The 23,117-nt window shown below is 37.9% G+C and overlaps 1 protein-coding gene across 3 annotated transcripts in view; it reads left to right on the forward strand.

Annotated features, from left to right (window-relative positions):
• col24a1 (collagen, type XXIV, alpha 1) overlaps positions 1 to 23,117 on the forward strand; it is a 168,455-nt gene that overhangs the window by 92,834 nt on the left and 52,504 nt on the right. For all 3 annotated transcript variants that reach the window (XR_001924334.2, XM_012961425.3, NM_001374790.1), the window contains 6 exon segments: positions 531 to 584; positions 4,834 to 4,887; positions 6,538 to 6,591; positions 11,270 to 11,314; positions 12,589 to 12,642; positions 16,272 to 16,316. Coding sequence is in view for 2 of the 3 variants with exons in the window: in XM_012961425.3 (XP_012816879.2) it covers positions 531 to 584; positions 4,834 to 4,887; positions 6,538 to 6,591; positions 11,270 to 11,314; positions 12,589 to 12,642; positions 16,272 to 16,316 (306 nt within the window). In the remaining variant the exon portion in view is untranslated.

Genomic DNA, 23,117 nt, shown 5'->3' on the forward strand with positions numbered 1-23,117 from the left:
AGGACACAAGGAGTAGAAAAGGCGTTATTGCATAGATAAGATGAAGTTGTTTTTCAAGGCTTTTATTTCGTCAGGTGCAAGCTGTGCAAGGGTACTATTTGGGAAAAACAACTATTATGGGATGTTCAAGCCTTGCTGGTTGCTGTTACAAAAGAGATACATTTCTAAAATGGAGTATGATATGCTAAGCATCAAAGTGTATCAAAGTATCAAAACACACAGTACCCTGACTTAAAATCCATGTGTTAATGTTAAACATTCAAAGCACCCAAGAAGAGCAAGCAAAAATCCCTACAACAAGAACTGAAAGATTCTTAGCTGGAATTTACATGTTGGGATCTGTGGCAAAAGGGGTGTAAATAAATACTGATTTACTAGGGTGTCCAAACTTTTACAAATGCCACAATCAATATTTACTTTGTTAATATCTAAATATGGAATTTGGTAAGGGGTGCCTTCAACTGTATATGTTGTCTAATACTGGAAACCAACAGAAAGTATTAGTGATAATACATTTTTATATTTTCTAGGGAAAAATTGGAGATCAAGGACTACAGGGATTACCTGGTCCCCCTGGCCCTGAGGTAATGTTGTAACAAAATTGAATTGATGTCAGGCTGTTAGAAAACTGTGCCATGTTATGAAAATATTAATGCAGATGCACTAAATTGCAGCACCCCCCACCCCATCAAGCACATGTAAATAGGCACAACATCGCTCAGAGGATTTTTATTCATTTATTTATTTTAATGAAAATCCACCTATGCCGAAACAAGTACTAGCAAGGGAGGAGGCAGCGGGCCGGGTAAATAGCCGCAGGGGGCCGTAGTTTGAGGACCTCTGGCTTAGTATAACTATTATCCATGTCTATATTTTGCTTGAATGTCTGCTTATATCTTTGTACTGTTAATATTATCTTAGTGTATTTTACATACAATGTAATTTTGATAATTGTGACAAAATATCCCTGGAAAAATCTTTTTATTTTTCCCTTGTACATTTTATTTTATTTAGCAGAACATTTTTTGTTGCAAATTGTGAATATTCTGTAAGGGCTTTGTTTTCTCTTCAAAGATTTTCCTTATTCATCCTAATGCTGTTATCGGTATATGTTTCTGGAACAGAAACACCAAAAAAGAAACTGTATTAAAGTAATTAAAATAATGTACTGTTGCCCTGCACTAGTACATTTACTAGTGCATTTACTTTAGAAACTTTACTGTAACAAACTGCTGTGTAGTAATGGGGGCAGCCATTTGAATCCAAAAAAGGAACAAAGGCACAGGTTATGCAGCACTACACTCAAAATGGGATTTTGCACAGCTTATCAGTTATCTAATGTGTATCCTGTGCTTGATGGCCTCCCCACCGCTACACAGCAGCTTGTTTATATAAACAATAGTAATGTTTCTGTGTTTTAACACTGCAGGGCAACAGTACATTATGTTGCCATTCTTTTAAAACAATTTCATTTTGAGATGTTACTGTTAAAAGTCTTACTAGATGAATGCTGTACAAAGTAAATTGATTGATATTAGAGGCAATCATTTCTGTAAGAGATCAGCCAGTAAATAAAGTATACATCCTATACAGTTACAGTTGTTGCAGTTAGGAACAATATTCTAATTTATGTGTTTCTAAAAAGCACCAGAGAGTCATATATCTGACCACAAAAGTGCCACATTGGCACATAATTTGTAGCAATTTTTACCAAATTGGCCCAGTATCTGCTTTTTGTTATATTGCTAATTTGTCCTTATGGTTTTTTTATTTGCTGCTTTGTTTAAAGGGGAACTCTGGTTTCTGAACAAAAATTTGTTAAAGAGACCCCACACAACCCAGAAAAACCACTGATATACCTGTCACTATAATCTGTTTCTTCAAAAAGTATGAATAAATACCATTTGTATATGCTGCTGAAATCCAGCTATAAAACAGTTTTTCTCTTTCTGCATCATTTAAAATTCTGTTAGGGGAGGAGGAACTAAAACACTGATGTTACAAATTGTGACAACTTGCAGGAACTACATAACCCACAATACATTGTACTGTGGTGTTCCTTTTCCTATTGACATCATGCGTGCAGGAAATTGTGGGATTTGGAGGATGCTGGGTGAAGACAGGCTAAGGCTAGTTGACTACTGTTACTTTTTTTTTTTGGAGTCTCAAAGTAGTCAGCCAGATCAGGATAAGAACAGGATTCTAGGCTTAGGTAGCTGTTCCAAACCAGTTTATTACATTAAAAATCATGAAAAGGCTGCATATTTTTTAATTTATGTATATTGCAAAGTGGCTTGAATTGATGTTTACTTTTCAAAATGCTTAAATTATGTTTGGGTGGAGTTTCCCTTTAATGACAGGGCATTTAGGTTTAAACCTAAACCTTGTCAAATGATACATTTCACTATGATAACTGAACTTTCACATCTAGCCCATCCTTTCATAGCATATGCTCAGATTCTTATTTGGAAGTTCTTATTGGAAATTAAGACTTGTAGCACACACAGTCACACAGGCCTTAAGAAAAGTCAGCAGTGGAATGCTCTGCAGATATTCTTGTTCTCAGCACAGAAAAATACAGTACAAAATCGGTCCGCCAACTCAACTGAGTATGCTTTTTCTGTCATAGACTAAGTTGGCACAGTTGTCAGTAAACTGTGCTGAGCTTGGCAAAGATAGGGCAACATCCCTAATACCAGTTCCTTGTTTTAAAACCTGATACACCCTCTTCCCCATTGTAAAGGTATGGGCTCCCTTATCTTGAAACCCATTATCCAGAAAGTTTTAAATTATGGAAAAGCCATCTCCCGTGGGTCGGTGGGTTTAGGCCGACCTTGGCACATCACTTGTGGGTTGCGGGTGGGTTCGGGTTGAGATCTTCCGTTTGCCCTCCCCACCCACAACCATACAGTGCCGGCTACCTCTTTCGGCTTTTGTATTTATAGGTGTGTGCCCCACCCCTTTTGTAATGTCATTGTGGGGCGGAGTGAGCATGGGTCTATAAATAGAGGGGAGAAGCCAGATCGGGTAGGTTTAGGGTTGAGAGTGGTCAGGTCAGGGTTGGGTGAGAAAACCTCGACCCGTACATCACTAGTAGATCCTAACTATGCTGCATTTAAAGTTTCATTGATTTTAGTAGACTAAACATATGGTGCTTTTAATTTTTGATAGATCCCTTGTCTGGAAAATCCTGGATAAGGATAATAGATCCTATACCTGTACTTAATTTTAGCTATATTTTGATGTATCTCATTGCAGGTAATATGGCACACAGAAGCAGTGTGGGGGTTGGTTCCCTTTGTAGTAGGTTTCCGACTAGAAAGGCCTCAAGAGGGGAAGTAATCCTTTGGACACTGGTCCTTCAGCAACCCACAGAACAAAACAGGAACTGCCAGAGAATAAAGGGCTTATTTTAAAAAATGTTAGTAAATAGCAAAAGTGCTTTCTGCAGTTTGGCATTATGCCAACCTTTAGTGCTTCCTTAAAGCTATTACTGACATTAGAATGAAAAGTATTTGCATATGCCTGAAAACAACATGTGCTAATTATACACTCCATGTGCCTTATTCCAAATGGTCAATATTATAAGTTTTTAATAAATGATTGTAAACTGGTAACTAAGGGGTATTTTATTTGTATTGATTCTATTAGTATATTTAATGCTTGTTCAAAAAGTAAACAAGCCTTTTCAATCTAGACATGTTCTTACTATGCACAGTATAAGTTAGTTAAAACTAGCATTTTTGGGATATGTGAATACGCTAGGCTAGAGTAATCCATTGCCTTGTTTGAATTTGTTTTGGCAACTAACTTTTTTCCTTTTTCATTAGCAATGATAGCCAATGACCTCTGCTGACACATCCTGTCACTCAATATACATAGCCAGCTTAGTTTATCAATCCTTTATCTCCTTTATATAGAAGCTTGTGGACATTTTCAAGCACAGTAATTATACAAAAGAGTCATCAGTCTGGCAGATAATACATTCTTTGTTTAGACTGTTGTTCTTTGCTTTGTATAATATAGCTCTTTTTTTTTTCTCTGAGACATGCTCACAAGTACACCAGATGCTATTAATGTGGATTATAGATCACCATATGTTTTATGTGTATACATAAACATAGATTACAGTACCAGTAATAACTTTGATTGGTTTATGCAGCACATTCTCCAGCACATTGTTTTATTTTTCACACCAGATATGTTGCTTTTGGCTTGATTGCTGTAATTTTTACTTTAAATATTTTGCATATCTTTATTTCTAATTTTTACTTTGTGCCCTCATCACTACAGTGTATTGTAATATTTATTAACACAACAAGTCATTTGAACAGCCCTTTGTGCTTTCATTGCACACAAGCTTTTACTTTACATCTGACTACATGAAATATTGCCTGCTCATTTTTCTTTGGCCCCAGATATTACTCACTGCTGATGGTCTTTGGTGGTATGATTGCCAATGGGTTCGGACTGGGATTCAAAATAGGCGCCAGCATTTTAAGTACAAAGAGGCCCAAACAACAACCCCCTTCCCCACATGCCCAATAAATAGTGACTTCTGTGGAAGTTTCAGCAGTCCCCCAGGCATTTGCCAGAATCTACAAATTGCCAGCCATCCAGTGTCATTGATGGGAAGCCAACTGAAATGCACTGTTTTTTGTTGGTTAAAAAGCAAATCAGTCTGTTAGATTATAACAGTAGAAATCCACAGCCATATAAGTGTCAGTGTACAAAAAATGAAATGTGTTTTTTTTTATGGTTTTACTCTAACAACATATTATTTTTTATACAAGCACTTACATTTTCTATTCTTCTTTTGATTGTATATTTCAGGGTTTTCCAGGAGACATTGGCATGCCAGGGTTAAATGGGCCAGAAGGGCCAAAGGTAAATAATTATTGAGAAATAATAATAATAGAATTGTCTTCTATCCTGCAATTACAGTGAGTTATAAATTTTAAATGCGTGTATGATGTGAATGCCCTTTGCCTAGTTCATCTGCAGAATTATAGCAATATAGCTTTTGAAGTTTCTGGTTATGGTTTATTCCAATGAAAGGTGGCAATGTATTTCAATAGTTGGTATGTATTAAACTATTTAAGATGATTTCTGTGATTTTTAAATAATTTCCATGAATAATTAGGGTGGGAGTATGCAGATGATTTAACAGTGACTGACACAGAACGCTAAATATGTAATGTACTTAGTTAAAAGAAATACCTAGGGTGCCTGGGAGATTCTTACTGTACCATATCTCCTTATCTATTATAAGGTGCCCATGTTTAGCATATATTGAGTGGCTATCTGTATAGGAAACAAATATAAATCCCTTTTCAACCAATGTGTTAGGCAACTTCTGACTGGCCACTGACTATAACCCCAGTCCCTTGTGTCTTAAAGGAACAGTAACACCAAAAAATGAAAGTGTATAAAAGTAATTACAATATAATGTACTGTTGCCCTGCATTGCTACAACTGGTGTGTTTGCCTCAGAAAGACTACTATAGTTTATATAAATAAGCTGCTGTGTAGCCATGGGGGCAGCCATTCAAAGGAGAAAAGGCACAGGTTACTAAGCAGATAACAGATAAACCCCCATTATATGGGGCTTATCTACTAGTTATCTGCTACGTAACCTGTGCCTTTTCTCCTTTTTTCCAGCTTGAATGGCTGCCCCCATGGCTACACAGCAGCTTATTTATATAGTAGCTTTTCTGTAGCAAAAACACCATTTTTTTGCAGAGCAACAGCACATTATATTTTAATTACTTTAAAACACTTTCATTTTTTGATGTTACTGTTCCTTTAAAGGAGAAATAAACTCTAAAAACTAATATGGCTTAAAATGCCATATTTTATATACTGAAGTTATACTAAAGTTTCAGCATCTCAATAGCAGCAATGGTCCAGGCCTTCACAATTGTCACAGGAGCTCCCCATCTTGGAAAGTGTCTTTGATACCCACATGCTCAGTGTGTTCAAGCAAGAAATGAGGTTTGCCTGTAATATAAGCTGACTTTACAGGGATGATTGTTAAATTCTCATGTTAATTTCACTGGTTTCAGAGCTGCCATGAAATGTGAATCTGAATTAAGTACCAATCTACCATATATCATGACATTTATATTTTGTATATAAACTGACAGCAGCACAGAGCATATGTGCAGGGAATGAGCAGAAAAGAAGGTGGGGGGCTACTGGGGGCATATTTGGGGGCACATCTTCCCTGCTAAAGGGCTGTGGTTGCCTTGGCCTGGTACAGGAGCCCAAAACATCATGTACAATATTTCTAGCCTACTTCTTTAGTTAAACTTTAGTTCTCCTTTAAAACATAACAGACGGACAAGTGACGTTAGGGATAAGACAGAGCACTATGGTAGTAAAACATGGAGGGCCCAGACACAGAAAAATCAGCAGAAAGAAAAACATTTCGATAGAAGCAAGGAGAAACCCTGGATCAAAAAAAGAAAATAACTGACATCGTGTTTTGTGGAAAGTATTGGCAATATTTCTGTTAATATTTATTTTTATTTTAAGGGTGTGCTTGGTGAAAGAGGACCTCCAGGACCACAAGGCCCGAAGGGTATAGAGGTACGAATGTAAACTCTGTTTCATAAAAATAATTACTTCTGATTAAATAGATATTTTTCATTCCGAATATGTATTTGGATGCTATGATATTCCTTAATCAAAATATATTTAATATTTACAGCAGCTTAAAAACTAAAAAATTTTGATGTCTACTTTTCCTGTTTCCTGTGATTTTAAATATATATATTTTATGTATTGGTAAATTGTTGTATATAAATATGTGTCTTTTGTTTAAAATATTACAAAATGAAACAATAGCATGTATGAATTATTTTTAATATATAAAGGTCAGTGATGAAGGTTGTTTTTCCTCATGATAAAAGTTGAGTAGTCATTGGTTTGGTGTAACAATAAACAAATAATATTTTTTTTAAAAAAAAACAATGCATAGAGTGCCTTAAACTAGACATTATAATAAATAGATAAAATCACTGGATAATGTCAGCTCTTCTTAATATATACTGAAATAAAAAAAAAGTTTTCTTATTTTTGTATTGCTTATATTTCTATTAAGGCCATGTACTATTCATTTTGACTTTCTAACTGCCTCCTGGTTGGTATTGAAGTTATTAAGCCAAAAAACCAGATAGCTGTTAAAATTCCAGTTCCAGCAACTGTACAACAAAAATGTAGACTTTTGGCACTAATGTGGAGCAGTGAGAGAAGTAGACGTGAGATAGGTGGTTTTAGATGTATATTTTAGTCTTTGCTTTTAAACGGGGATCCCCAACCTTCTTTACCTGTGAGCCAAATCAAGCATGAAAACTGTTCATGGGGGTGCCAAATAAGGGCTGTGATTGGCTATTTGGTAGCCCCTATATGGACTGACAGGCTACACAAAGCTCTGTTTGTCATTACATCTAGTGTTTATGCAATCAAAACTTGCCTCTAAGCCAGGAATTAAAAAATAAGCACCTTTATTCCACTGGGAGCAATATTCAAGGGGTTGATGAGCCATTGGTTGGGGATCACTGCTTTAGAGTAACAAAGTTGTTTGGACATTAAAAAAAAAATTAAAATAATTCTTGCACTGGCAAGACATAATCGATTTGTGTTGCGTGGATGATCTAAGCCTAGTAAAGCATAGCGTAATCTTCCTGGCATTGTAGGTACATAGGTACACATAAGAATGTTATCCTGCAATACAACCAGGAGACAGACCTTCAAGGATTCAAAAGAGAATTTGTGTTTGGAATAGTTTGACACCTTTTTTTAACATATTTAGAATAGCAGAGCAGCTTTTGGCATGCTGCTGTTGAAAATAGGCTTAGGCTTATTATAATGTTTGTCATTAAGTGCTTGGACTTAATGTATGTTTTAAAGAAATAGAATTATTGATGCTAATGCACTAGCACTGTATGGTGTATACTGTATATTACTTTCAAAAATAGTTATTGAAGCCCCTAATGTTAATGCGTGCGTTTTAACTAAGATAGTTACATAGTTAAGTTGAGTGGAAAAAAGACCATCAAGTTCAACCCTTCCAAGTGAACCCCATCACACACATAAACCTATCTTGACCTATCTATACACTCACATACCGTGGATCAACTGTAAATACCAACATCAATTATCGCGCAAATTGTCGCAAGGTATGAAAAAGTCGCAATTAATATGCACAGTACGAAAACTACGATTTTTTTTGTATTCGGATTCAATCATACTTTAATGAATGTGCCCCTAATTGTAGATTTTAGTATCACAATAGCTTTAAATATTATTCCTGTTCAAGAAATTATCCAAACCACCACAGGCATTCACAGAATCTGACACAATATTGGAAGGGCATCACTGCTCTCACAGTGAAAAACCACTTATGCTGCTCCAAATGAAACTGGGTGGCCAGTTCATTTATATTCTTCCAGCTTATTAATATCCTTCTTAAGGACTGGAGCCCAAAACTGCAATGCATACTCAAGGTGAGGCCTTACCAGCAGTGCCGAATTTGTCATTTGCACACCCCCCCCCTTCCCACGAATGTGCATGCAACCCCCCTCCCAAAACGCAAGCTCGCATGCGCATTTGCACCTTAATATAAACTTACATACGGAGCAGTGGGGAGAGGTCCCCATTGCTCTGTATGTTTATGTGTTTGGTAACTACAGAATGACACTGCCTGGAATTAAACACGCAGGGGCTAAGCCCTGCTTGCATCACACTTGTTGTGCTGGCTAAATTTCTTATTGGACTGCCTGGAATTAGACAACTTGTGATCTACTAAAATCCCTAGATCCAATTTTATTAATGTTTTCCCAACACACTTCAATTTAGTGTGTAATGCATTTAAATGATTTCTACCAAAGTTCATAACTTTGCACTTTTCAACATTGAACCTCATTTTCCATTTTGCTGCCCAGTTGGGATGAAAAATGACCAAAGTCCATCAAGTTCAACACTTCGCAGTGAAGCCCAGTGCACACATAGACCCATACCAACCTATCTATACACTCATACTCATAAACTGTATATACCAACATCGATACTTCAGGTATGGGATCCATTTTCTGGAAACCCATTATCCAGTAAGCTCCGAATTATGGGAACGTGATCTTCCATAAACTCCAATTTAATCAAATAATCCAAGATTTTAAAACAGGTTTCATTTTTTCTTTAATAATAAAACAGAACCTTATACTTGATCCCAACTGATCCCTTATTAATCCTTATTGGAGGCAAAACAATCCTATTTAATGTTTAAATGAAATTTTAGTAGACTTAAGGTATGGTGATCCAAATAAGGGAAAGATCCCTTATCTGTACTAAACATTCTGGATAACAGGTCCCATACCTGTAAGTATAGATTTTAGTACCTGTATCACAATAGCCTTGGATACTATGCTTGTTCATGAAATCAAGCCCCTCTTAAAGGCATTAACATAATCTGCCATCACAACATCACTCGGAAGGGCATTCCACAACCTCACTAACCTTGCCATGAAAACCATCTACGCTTTCCAGTGAAAGTTCCATTCCTCTAGTCTAAAAGGGTGGCCTCTAGTACGCTGATTGTTTTAATGGGAAAAGATGAAATCCCCTATGTGTCTATGATCCCCTCTAATGTAAGTTTAATTCTTCCATCCATTTACTAGGAGTGATAATTCTTAACATCCTGATTCCTCACATAATTATCTCCTGTAGTCTTTGGGGCTGATTTACTTACCCACGAACGGGTCGAATGGAGTCCGATTGCGTTTTTTTCGTAATGATCGGTACTTTGCGATTTTTTCGTATGTTTTTCGGATTCTTTACGAATTTTTCGGATCCAATACGATTTTTGCGTAAAAACGCGAGTTTTCCTATCCATTACGAAAGTTGCGTAAAAAGTTGCGTAAAAAGTTGCGCATTTTGCGTAGCGTTAAAACTTACGCGAAAAGTTGCGCATTTTTCGTAGCGTTAAGTTTTAACGCTACGAAAAATGCGCAACTTTTCGCGTAAGTTTTAACGCTACGCAAAATGCGCAACTTTTTACGCAACTTTCGTAATGGATACGAAAAACTCGCGTTTTTACGCAAAAATCGTATTGGATCCGAAAAATTCGTACAGAATCCGAAAAAATCGCAAAACATACGAAAAAGTCGCAAAATATTCGTTTTCAAGTCGGAACTTTTCAAATTCGGGTCGGATTCGTGGGTTAGTAAATCAGCCCCTTTGAGTTTGTTATAGAACATTGATCTTTATTTTAAAGAATCATTGTCACATTTAATTTTGAGAATTTGTATGATTCTCTCACCTCCTCCTAAAACATATCTCATATGTAGGTTTTCTAAAAACTGGAATAAATGGGGATACATCTGTGGAGCATGTGAGCTGATTGCCTCAATAGCTTATTCCAAATAGGAGGCACTGGACTGAGAGACCATATTATGAACCAATATTTTGGTCCACAAGTCTTCAGCAAGCATTGTGACAATAGGGACTTTTTGGCAAAAACCTCTAGTTTGTTTTTTAAGCTTTATATTCAAGTTGTTTTCTCTCTGCAAAAATGACAATCAGAGACCACCTTCTTCACTGACACAGCATAGGACCCAAGATCGGGTAAGCACTATCATTATTATAGGATTTAAAAGAAACAGCTATTTTGTTAATGAGCCCTATTGTCAAAATTCTTATTTTTGCAATAAGGACTTGCTGAAGACTTGTGAACCAAAAGGTGGACATCCCCTTTAAAACATTCTAGTTATTGTGAAAGGTAGAGATTTGGGACAACAAGAAGTAGTTCTTGGGACCAGATGAACCCAGAGAAAATAGGATAGAATTTTAATTTGGGTAAATTTCTTTTTAGGGATTATGATCGGAACATTTGAGAGGACATAAAGAAACTTGAAAAGGTATATCATCACTATGATATTAACCCTGTCCCAGAATATTAATGGAATATCTCCTCCTAGTTCCTGGTGGCTGCTTTTAGTTTTGTCCCAAATTGATTCACATTTACAGGGGTATTATCCTTTTTAATTTCAAAAATATATTTTTTTTTTTGCTGAATTGTCAGTGACAATGAGTATGTTAGTGATGTTCTCAAAGGTGTTGTTTTTCTCTTATGCCAGATGAAGGTATTCTCATACACTGCAGAAAAAGACTAGAAATATGTAGAAATCACATATTGATCTATTTTTAGTTAAGTTTAATTTAAATCAGTGAAAACTGTACATTTTTAAATATTTTAATTTATTTGCAGGGGGAAGAAGGGCCAGTTGGACCTCAAGGTGGACCTGGACCAAGGGTGAGTGAACTCACACTACATTCATGTGTACTTGGGTACTAGAACACTGTGCTAATAGTATTTGTAGTTGCAATTTTATGCTTTTCACACAGAATACATAACCGGTACAAAGAACAAAATAAAAGGAATACATTGTCTTGCTGAATTAAAATGTAAGGCCATCTGCTATCGTACCTTGAAATCTTATGGAAGCGTACTATAGCGGGCAAAATGTTACCCCTTAGTACCCATGCACAGAGCACTAGCTGTACTTTGCACCTAATGCCTGATTCAAAATCCTGCACAGATTGCAGAGTGCAGAGCTTTTGAGCAAAAGGCAGCCCTGTACTTAACATATGACATAGGTATAGCGTCGGACTGGGCACCGGAAAAATCTGATGGGCCCCGGCAGCTCAGACCTTCCGCTTCACTCCCCCGCCGTGCCACAGGTGAGTTACATTTAGGCACGCTTGAGGGAGGGGGTTGGTGGGTGTTGGGGGCCCCTGCGGGAAGGGAGGGTGTGAAGGTGGTGGGGGCCATTGGGGGGTGCAAAGGCCCCTGAGGCAGAAGCGCCAGTGGGCACTGCACCCCCAGCCCGACCCTGCATAGGTAGATGGTAAGTATAAGCCTACCTAATTCGCGCATCTCTTTTTTTGTGATACAATGACTTTAGCATATAGGTGCAAGATGGGAATCTAATAGGGGCAAACTGGAAAATGAAAGCACAAAGAATGGATTCACATTATGCCATTGTTATCTGCATCTTGCCCAGAAATAAAGCAGACCTTTACTGACAATTACCTCTGTAAATGTAGGTTTTCCTATAGGTTTGGACAACTACATTTACATCTGAGACACCAAAGCAACAACTATACAGTCCTCCTAATCCTTATAGCATATAGAACATAGTTTTAAAGGACATGTAAAGTCTATATTGCTGGGGGTGCCAAAATGTTAGGCACCCCCAGTGGAAAAGATTGCTTATTTTTTTTTCTCAGGTCGATGCTCCTATTAGGAGATTACTGCAACAGCCTGTGAAAAAAAATTAGCAGATGGTGAAAAGCAGAATTTCACTTCAAATCCATGCCTGGCAAATTATTTTACTCATCACTACAAAAACATTTTTACTGAATATATATTGGAAAGTTTTTTTTGGGATATTAGTCAAAATGTAAATATAAATGTAAAACTATATATATATATTTAAACTTATTTTATTTTAGAAGCAGGATAATGATTGAGGTATGTTAATCATACATTTTACATAACTAAATCTTCTCCATTTTTAATTATAGGGAAGGCCAGGCCGTAAAGGATATGCTGGTGAACCAGGCTCAGAAGGTTTAAAGGTGATATTTTCTACTCATATGTGTTATTTGAAAGTATTATTTATGGGAATCATTAATGATGTGTTCTTGAATAAACCTGTTTGGAGACATCCAGAATGAAGAATAACATAGTGTTCTTAGCATTAGCCCACCATCTAGAATTTAAAATGTTAAACTCAGGCCCTTGAGATGTTGGCTTCTCTTCTGAAATGTCTTTAGGGTTTCCCACATCCTTTGTTTTCAATTAACACATACTATACTTTATAAATGACTTGGAGCTTTAGACTTGATACATTAAACGTTTAAACTGGAAAAGTTAAAAGAAACACACATGATTGTCTAACTGCCAGCTCATCATATAAAAACTCTGAGTAGTAGTAAAGTCGCTTGGCAAGTTTTGAGAAGTGCTAATTGATTTTCAGGGGTTTTGTCTTTTATCTGTGACTATGGTTATGTCTGTGAAAGTAATTATATCAGATTCCCTTAAAGCAGAAAGCTCTTTCTTGTCCAGACAAGGAACAGTGTGCAAAGCTGATACATAATTACCCCAAAAGACTTAAAGCTGCAGTAGGTGTCTCTGCAAGATTTTAAAGTTTAAAGTTTTTCTAAAGATTTTTTTATAACATAAACTAAGGACAATTAAAATAAAAATATAAAAGTGAACAGTGTTTCAGGGGCCGATTATTAATGTGGTTTTTTTTTTGTTTCTCTGAATCAAACTTTTTAGTGCTAAAAATTGTGTATTTAAATAAATACTTTAAAACACAAATTTTTTTCGTTATTTATCACGTGGAAAACTCGAATACAAATCTTCCCCATTTAAAAACTTCCTTCATATTTGTTCTGCATTTTTATTCGTTCATGCTTTTTATATTTGGATTTTTTTAATAGATTAAGTCAACATTCTTTTTTTTTTTTAATTTGTGAGTTCATTTGTTGTAAAAAAAAAACTCCCAAAATTTCCCAAATATAAATTTTGATAAATAGGCCTCTAGGGCCAGATTTTAAAGTGGTATGCCCCTAGGCCGCTTGCCCACACTGCCCCCCACGCTTGTACCCCTGCGTGATTGCTCCCCCTACACTTGCATTTCCCACACCTCTCAAGCCCACCTCCCTTACTGATTGGCTGCACTGGGGACTGGACAGGTGGGACAGCCCTAGGTCCGGGCCTTTGTGGCCTGCCCACAAATCTGGGCCTGTAGTCCTCCCCGTGTAGGATTTGTTATTTGGTAACAAGAGAGCATACTTTTCCAGGGCATTGTATATGTGTACATGTAAAATGTTCTTTTTCAGTGTGTGTCTGTTTAATACAGTATTCTACCTATCCATGCCATTGTTTGTATGTTCTTCTATAATTTTGGCTGTTTTAGAAAAATATGTTTGAAAGATTTTTAGGAATGAACTGTTTACTAACATACATGGACTGTTTAACTAATGTGTTGTTATAGGAAAAATACAAGTACTGGTATGGGATGTGTTCAGGGCTGTATTTAGGTTGGCACCAGACCTCAAGCCCACCCATTCAGCCCTAGCTTGGTGCATGTGCAGAGGGACCTTTTGTTCTGCACATGTACCGATTTTGGGGATTCAGGTAGCCCTTTCCCTAGATTTGCTTCTGGCTTTATGTATATGGTAAGTATGGCCCAGGCACTGTTTTATCATTACAGAGTAAAATGAAACCAGTCATAAAATAAGAATTGCATTTCTTTATTTCAGAGCTTTCTGGAAACAAGGTTTTTCTATAATAGATTCTATACCTGATTTCTGCCTACTTGTCAAATTGCTTTATACCCCCACTTTATTTTTATTTAAATTTACTTACATTTCCTCTGCAATGCTTGGAACCCCAAATCAAATACAACATGATATTGCATCATTAGAGAACCAAGTATAAATCTGGTAAAAAGTTGATAATGGCAGTTTTGATAGGTGGTGTATTTGCACACCCAGCTCTTTGTAGAGGATCAAACAGCATATTCTATGCTACTCTTCTCAGGTGCGGTAATAAAAGATGCAAAACCTACCCAAGTCTAGTAATGCCTAGCAATCAGATCTTTCTTTTGAAACAGCTAACTAGTTATATGCTATGATCTAGTAAACAGGTGACCAATGCAGCAATATTGATTATAGTACCTCTGTAAGTCTATAATTCAGTAAAACACCATACTTTATTATAAAGATGATAACAGTTCAGAGAACATCTGCTGTACTGCAAGTTGCCTACCCTTGGGCTACATTAAAGGTAAACAATGTGGTGATAGGTTTTCTGTGTGAAAGCTGCACCATAAAACTTAACTAGACCTCTGTTTTTCAGATGTCTGAAGTCACCTAATTATGATATACTTTCTTCTCAAAGTATGTTAAAGACAACCATAACTTATTATAGAAACTATTTTGTACAGGGCTAATTTACTCACATATTTTTTAGGTAACGAAAATATTTTTACAAAGAGTAAAGCAACCTGTTAAGGCATATTCCATGTAACCACTGTGATAGTTTAACATGTTTATGCATCCAGGAAGTGATATTTACTCTGTTTGCCTTCCCATATAAAACATCAACATGCAGTAGCCACAGAGGGTTAAAGGGGAATGCTACCCGAACACAGCTTTAGCTTTTTAAAAAGTAAACATAATTTCAATTAGCTTTGCAATATACATCAATTAAAAATGCAACCTTTTCATGATTTTTAATGTAATAATATGGTTGGGAACAGCTGCCTACGCCTAGCCCCTGCTGATCTGGCTGACTATGTTGAGATTTAAAAAAAAAAAAAATGTAGTTGACTGTCCTCTGCCTGCCTTTAGCCTGCATTCTCCAAATATCAATAAGGAAAGTAACATCACAATGCAATGCATTGTGGGCTATGTAGTTTCTGCATGTTGTCTGTAAGCTGTGGAGAAGTTTGTAACAATTTGTAACATCAATGTTTTAGTCCCTTACCAGGACTTCAAATGATGCAGAAAGAGAAGAACTGTTTTGTGTTGGATTTCATCATATACAAATGTATTCATCATATACAAATGTATTCATATTTTTTAAGGAACAGATTACAGTGATAGGTATATTAGGGGTTTCTGTGTTGGGTGGGGCTGTTTAACAAATTTTGGTTAGGATGCTGGATGCCTTCCAAAATTACATTTAGCTCTTGGCAGATTTCCCAAACAATGTATTGATAATCAAGCTGTACACTTTAGGTATCTCTTGCAAACAAGGACAAAGTTTGGCCTATATGTAATCATAAACTACTAATTTAGCAGGGTCCTCCCTAGCAGGGGGCTTCAATAATTAGTTCACTTAATATCTGGGCCCCTGGATGGTGGACACTGCCAACAAGTAAAATGAATGTAGAACCCCCTGTACCTCACTAATGGTGACTCTGCTTGCCTAACTACAGAAACGGTGTAGATATCAGCTCTCTAACCAGCCAAGATTACAGTTGCCATGACGCCTAGCACACCTCTGTTATTCTCCTTCTCAGATTTTTAATTCAGAACATGATTGGTGGTAAATAATTATTTTAAGACCTCTAGTGAGCACTCAAGAAACTTTACAGTGTGCTGTGTGGAGTGCAGAGCTTTTTAGTTTTTTCCTTGTTAAATTTCTACTATGGGAATTATTAACTCCAGTTAATCTATTCTTTTTCTAGGGGGAAGTTGGAGATCTTGGAAACATTGGAAAACCTGGAGAACTGGTAAGTTTTTGTCTTTTAATACATTTAGGACTGTATTGGAAACATAGATGACCAGTGATGTTGCCCATAACAACAAGGTGCAATTTGATTTCATTGGTCACCTAAAGGTTAGAAAACAAAAGCAATGATCTGATTGGTTGCTATGGGCAAGATCACTGGTGGTGATTGTATCCAGTGTTACTAAATACACCCTTAATATTAGACTTGAATAAAATGATAGATGATGGTGTTCTATAGACAGCATTCCTGTATTAATAATATGTTAAATATCTTGACATGTTTTTCTGTATTACCTTATTTAAAAAAACAATTCAATTTGATTATAGCATGGAAGCCTAGGAGAGAGTGGCAACTTTGACAAAGTTAAAAGTGTAAAGCTGAGCATAGTAACACCATCTTAAAAGCTAGTGGATAAAAGGAATATAAAAAGCAAATAATGATACTCTCATCCATTAATCCATTGTATAATACACTTCCTCACTTATTACCTTCACTGTGTAATGTGTTAACTCCACCTATGTTTCAAACAAAATATAAAAAAGTGCTTTTTACAATGAGTATTGCTTAATTCTCCGATTGGGAGATAGATTGGGTCTAAAACATTCCCTCTCCTACCTCTGCAGTGTGTCAGTTAGTGATCAGACTTCATGAGTACTGTTTAATTAAAAAAAAAAAAAGAATACCTGGAACATATTTTCCATTTAAGCTGTATTTATTGACGTGCTAGTGAGAAGTATCATACATATGTAAGAGTTTAACCTGAAGCTTTACAGCAAATAGACAAGAAGTCCCTTGGCAAGATCACTCTAATGATAAACAAACAAGAGAGCTATAGCTGCAAACAGGACAGGGTTATACACTCACTAAATCCCAACATCACCCTGGAAGCAGCCCTATGTCCCCACGCTTTAAGGGAGAATAGAAATCAGAATTCCAAACAAGAACTCATATTACAAATGCCTGTAAAATTGAAATCAAAAACCTACTAATCCACGAACGTCCGAAAAGCGTTCGAATGCGGTTTTTTCATAATGATCGGTATTTTGAGATTTTTTTCGTAAATTGTTGCGACTTTTTCGTAGCCATTACGACTTTTTCGTAAATTGTCGTGACCTTTTCGTAGCGTTGGGACTTGCACGAATTGTCGCGACTTTTTCGTAGTCGTCGCGCCGAGTACGAAGGTTTCGGATTCATTCAAGCTTCAGTATCGTGACTTTCCTTGGGCCAGGTTGGAGCTGCAGAGTGCCATTGAGTCCTATGAGAGGCTTCCAAAATCATGCAAAGTCTGAAAGTTTTGCCCGCTGTTTACGAGCGCTCAATACGAAAAAGTCGCGACAATATACGAGCAAATCGTAACGGCTACAAAAAAGTCGCGACAATTTGTGCAAGTCGTAACGACTACGGAAAAGTCGTGACAATTTACGAAAAAGTCGCAACAGCGACAAAAAAAAATCGCAAAAAATATGAAAAAGTCGCAAAATGTTCGTTTCCAATCTGAATTTTTCCCATTCGGATTCGTGGATTAGTAAATGTGCCCCTAAGTACACACAAAGTACTAACAATCACAAAACTATAATTACCTGCCTAGGATTAAATCTTTTTAGATATCTGATATATTTATAATGTTTTTGTGCTGGACCCTATGCAGTCTGGTTTTCGGCCTGCGCACTCCACTGAGACGGCCTTATGTAGAGTGGCAAATGATCTCCAGACTGCCAAGGCCAAAGGACGCTACTCGGTTCTCATTCTCCTAGACCTTTCCTCTGCTTTTGATACTGTCGACCATTCTATTCTTATGCACATTCCCTATTCTCTGGGTATCCGGGATCAAGCTGCATCCTGGTTCTCTTCCTATCTCTCTAACCGCTCCTTCTCTGTCGCTCTTACTAACAAATCCTCTACCCCGGTTCCGCTTAGTGTGGGGGTGCCTTAGGGCTCTGTGCTTGGTCCCCTGCTGTTCTCCCTGTACACTCTCTCTCTAGGAGACCTTATTTCTTCTTTTGGTCTTAAATACCACCTATATGTAGATGACATCCAGATATATTTAGACACCCCTGCACTAACTGCTGATGTCCAAACCCAGATTGGTAACTGCCTCCTGGCTATCTCCTCCTGGATGAACCGACGCCAGCTCAAACTTAACCTAGCTAAAACAGAGCTCATGGTCTTCCAGCCCAAACCTGGCCCTCCTCCTCCTTTCACCATTACTATTGATGGCATGACAATCAACCCTGTAAATTCTGCACGCTGCCTTGGGGTTATCTTTGACCAGTCTCTCTCCTTCTCTAACCATATTAATAACACTGCCAAAACCTGCCGCTTTTTCCTCCGCAATATTGCCAAGATACGCCCCTTTCTTTCACAAGCAACAGCTAAAACACTAATCTATGCCCTTATCCTTTCCCGCTTAGATTACTGCAATCTCCTACTAACCGGCCTCCCAGACTCCCACCTCTCTCCCCTGCAATCAATCTTAAACTCTGCTGCCAGGATCCTCCTGCTCTCTCCTAAGAGGGATCCTGCTCAGCCTCAATTAAGCTCACTAGCATGGCTGCCTGTCAAGCAAAGGATAGCTTACAAAATCCTTCTGCTGACATTCAAAGCCCTTCACTCCTCTGCTCCTCATTACATTTCTTCACTGGTCTCCCTACATGTTCCTGGTCGTCTCCTCCGCTCCTCTCAGAGCCTCCGTCTCTTTACACCATCCACACCCACTGCGCTCTCTCGTCTTAAACCTTTCTATCTCACTGCTCCTTACCTCTGGAACTCTATCCCTGAATCCCTCCATAGGGAAAACTCACCAACTCTCTTTAAGAAAAAACTCAGCTGTTACCTTCTGGAGCACTAAAACATTATTTTGCCCAGTCCTGCGCTTAAGGGCAAATGCCCATACCTGAAGCACTCTTACCTTCCAGTTTGTGCCTGTATGTTACCCAACCACTCAGATTGTAAGCTCTACGGGGCAGGGACCTCCTTCCTACTGTGTCTCATACCACATGGCACTTATATATATATATACATATATGTATTTATTGTACCGTATATACTCGAGTATAAGCCGATCCGAATATAAGCCGAGGTACCCAATTTTACCTAAGAAAACTGGAAAAACTTATTGACTCGAGTATAAGCCTAGGGTGGGAAATGCAACCGCTACTGCTAAGTTTCAATAATCAAATAAATAACATAAATAAATAGATAACTTTAGGGAAAGAAAAATGCTACAGCAGCAGACAAAAGCAAGTTTGGGAACGCTAAGGAAGCTGCCATACTAATTATCAAGTACTTGGACCCCAGTGTACAAGTCCCACCACAATACTACAAAAATAATTTTCTTAGATTTTGAAAATAAGTCTTGTGATTGCAGTACAGCAGCCCTGCTTTATGGCTAAGCACGCTTCCACTCCTACTCACCAATGACTTGCCCCTTGCTGGTCCCATCCTGCTTCCCCTTGCCCCCCACTGCCTTAAGAACTCCCCTCCTTGTTAGTGGCCAGAGACTGCCACTCATGACAAGCCCACCCGTGCACCACTCGCCTCCATAGAACTACATATCCCACAATGCGGCCCCCGTGGATGGAGGTGAGTCTGTGCACGCAGGTTAAGGAACTCTTCTGAAGCATGAACAGTATCTGGCACAGGCAGTTTTGGCACAGGTGCTTGGCCGCCGTGTATAGTGACGAGTCGCTGTGCTGATCTGCCAGCCACATAATCTGCAGCAAATTCTTTACCTGCACTGTCCGGACCAGGAAGCGGGAGCATTCTTCTTGATCTGACGATGAACGCGCTCGCACGGAGGTGAGTGCGTATGCATTACATCGTCAGATCAAGAATCGGCAGGAGAGTGAACGGAGTGCACGGTGTCCGTGTGCGACACGCTGCGCGACGTACGAAGTGGCAGATATGTACCGGCTTACGGCTCTGTTTGAAGAATGCTCCCGCTCCCGCAGGTAAAGAACTTGCTGCAGATTATATGGCTGGCAGATCAGCACAGCGACTCGTCACTATACACGGCGGCCAAGCACCTGTGCCAGATACATGATACAGAAGCGTTCCTTAACCTTGCGCGCACAGACTCGCCTCCATCGCCTTGTTCGAGCGCATTATGTGCAGGACGGACACGAGTGGAGGTAGGTAGGTGAGAGGTATGCCCGAGTATAAGCCGAGGGTTACTTTTTGAGCACATTTTTAGAGCTGAAAAACTCGGCTTATACTCGAGTATATACGGTATTTATTTTTTATATCACTTGTCCTCCCTGTGTGTAATTTTGTATTCTGTAAGATTGTACAGCGCTGCGTACCCTTGTGGCGCTTTATAAATAAAGTTATACATACATACATACAAGGTTTCCTCATATTGATGGATCAGTTCTTCCAAAGCCACTTTAAGAGAAAATCCTCCACAATTTTCAGTAGCAGAAGTCTGTTATTGCTGAGAGGTGCCCTTAAAAATACAGTAGGCACAGGGGTGTAGATTCCCATTTTTAGGTTTCATCTGTAAAAGTATAGCCAGAGCCCCAATATGAAAGACATCCTAGAATTAGGTTTGTCCCTTAAAGAGCCAGAATTGGACCAACAAAAGAGGAGGAACCTTCATTTAAAGAAAGCCCCCTGTCCACTCACTTCCTGCACCACTGGTTCTCTGTCTGCTCACTTCCTGCCCTAGGGGCACCTTTAACAATACTGGATTGTGCAGGGAGGGGAGGCGATAAAGGGGGCCTGGGGCTGGGGTGGAGGGTTTGTTATCCTTTAATTACACGCAATACATGGAATTAACAAAACTGGTAAACTACTGGATTGATTTGGTGTCAATAGGCAAAAGTTAGACCTAGATAGTAGATGGATCTATCATAAGGCTGAAACGGTTAAAGAACTTGTTGACCATAAAGAAAAATAGAAGGGTCAGAGTACAGTGCTGTCAGCTACAAGGCATCCAGGCATTAAAGGAAAGCTATACCCCAGAACAATGTTGGTCTCTTTAAAAATATTGTATAAAACAGATCATATATAAAACCCTGATTAAGCTAAATAAAGCATTATCATAAACACACCATGCATGCATAATAGTTAGGTCATGTCGGCCAATGAATCGACAGAGCTCTGTCTTTTACTCTCATACTTCCTGTTACAGTTAGAGCTGCATTATTTCCTGTAAGGTCATCTCTGAGGGAGCATATATTCCCGTTTAATAAGATTCTATAATGGGCCACTAATATATATATATATATATATATATATATATATTTTACTTAATGTACAGGGCTCATCTATGTCTTGCTCTTTTTGCCCTACCTAGAACACATGTCTGAATGAATTTGCAGAAAATGCCCTGTAACAGGCAGAATTTTAGAGGACTGCAATTAAATAGCAGGCAAACTGGTGTTGGAAGTACAGACAGTATTGGTCTCCAAGAAAAACTGATTGGTGAATACTTAGCAGTACTGATTTACATATCTTGTATCATTTTAATATTTTATTATTTCTTATATGCAAACATTTCTTTTATTATGGACAGAGCCTGTGTAATTGAAGGCAGAATATTTGCCCAGGTGCAGCAACCCATAGCAACCAATAAGATGTTTGCTTATAAAACAGATGAGTAGTAAATGCTACCTGCTAATTGGTTGCTATAGGTGACTAGACCACTACAATCTTTGCAACTTTAATTACATAACACTGTATAGGTCTTTGTTGTAAAAGCAGCATTTTTATTTACATAGGAACATAATTGGGCAGCATGGTGGATCATTGATTGTAGACCTTTTATTGACCTTAGATTGTAGGCTCCGCTGGGGCAGGGACTGATGTAAATGATGTATAATCTCTGTAGAGAGGTTGTGTAAATGTCTTGTACAGGGTTAATGCTGCTATGAAAATATAAGCATGCTGGTTTCTAGAAGGCCTGCATATAAAATTCATGAATTCATACTGTAATGTGCTTATTGAATAAACTGCTCCCCCTGCTGACTTACCGCAATTGTCATTTACTATAACAATATCTTTAATCATACATAGAGTTTTACAACAACTTTACTGTTCTTTACTTTAAGTTCCTTGCACTCATATTTTTATATTAAGAAATATAAATTACATTTTTTTTAAAAATATTTGTCTTTTGTTAATAGACTCTTTTATTTGCTTCTTTGTGATTTATGACTAAGTAAAACTTTAATAGCAATTTTTTAAATTCACTCAAGATACTCAGAGGTAATTTGCCAAAGTACAGCTTAAATTCCAAACTGGAGAAATTGCTGAAAAAAAGCTGCACAATTATAAAAAATGGAACAATGAAGGTGAACTGCAGATTGTTTCACAATAGCACTGTCTATATTAGTGATCCCCAACCAGTGGCTCATGAGCAACATGTTACTCACCAACCTCTTGGATGTTGCTCCCAGTGTCTCCAAAGCAAATAGTTATTTTTGAATTTCTGGCTTTGTGGAAGTTTTGGTTGAATAAAGACAAGATTTACTACCAAACAGAGCATTCTGTAAAATGATGTCTGCATAGAAACTACCAAATAGCCAATCACAGCCCTTATTTGGTACCCCCATTAACTTTTATGATGCTTGTGTTGCTCCTGAAGTCTTTTTACATTTGACTGTGGCTCATGATTAAGAAAGGTTGGGGACCCCTGGCCTATATCATACTAAAAGTTAAATAAAAGGTGAACTGACCCTTCATTTTCTGTGCTACTTAAATGCTGTGCCCAAGTAATCTGCCAAGCACAACCAAAACATATTTAAGCATTTTTAGGCTTTTATGTCTAAATCACTCTGTGGAGGTTTTGGTGAGCATTGG

Source organism: Xenopus tropicalis, chromosome 4 (genome assembly GCF_000004195.4).
Source record: "Xenopus tropicalis strain Nigerian chromosome 4, UCB_Xtro_10.0, whole genome shotgun sequence".
NCBI classification, from domain to species: Eukaryota; Metazoa; Chordata; class Amphibia; order Anura; family Pipidae; genus Xenopus; species Xenopus tropicalis.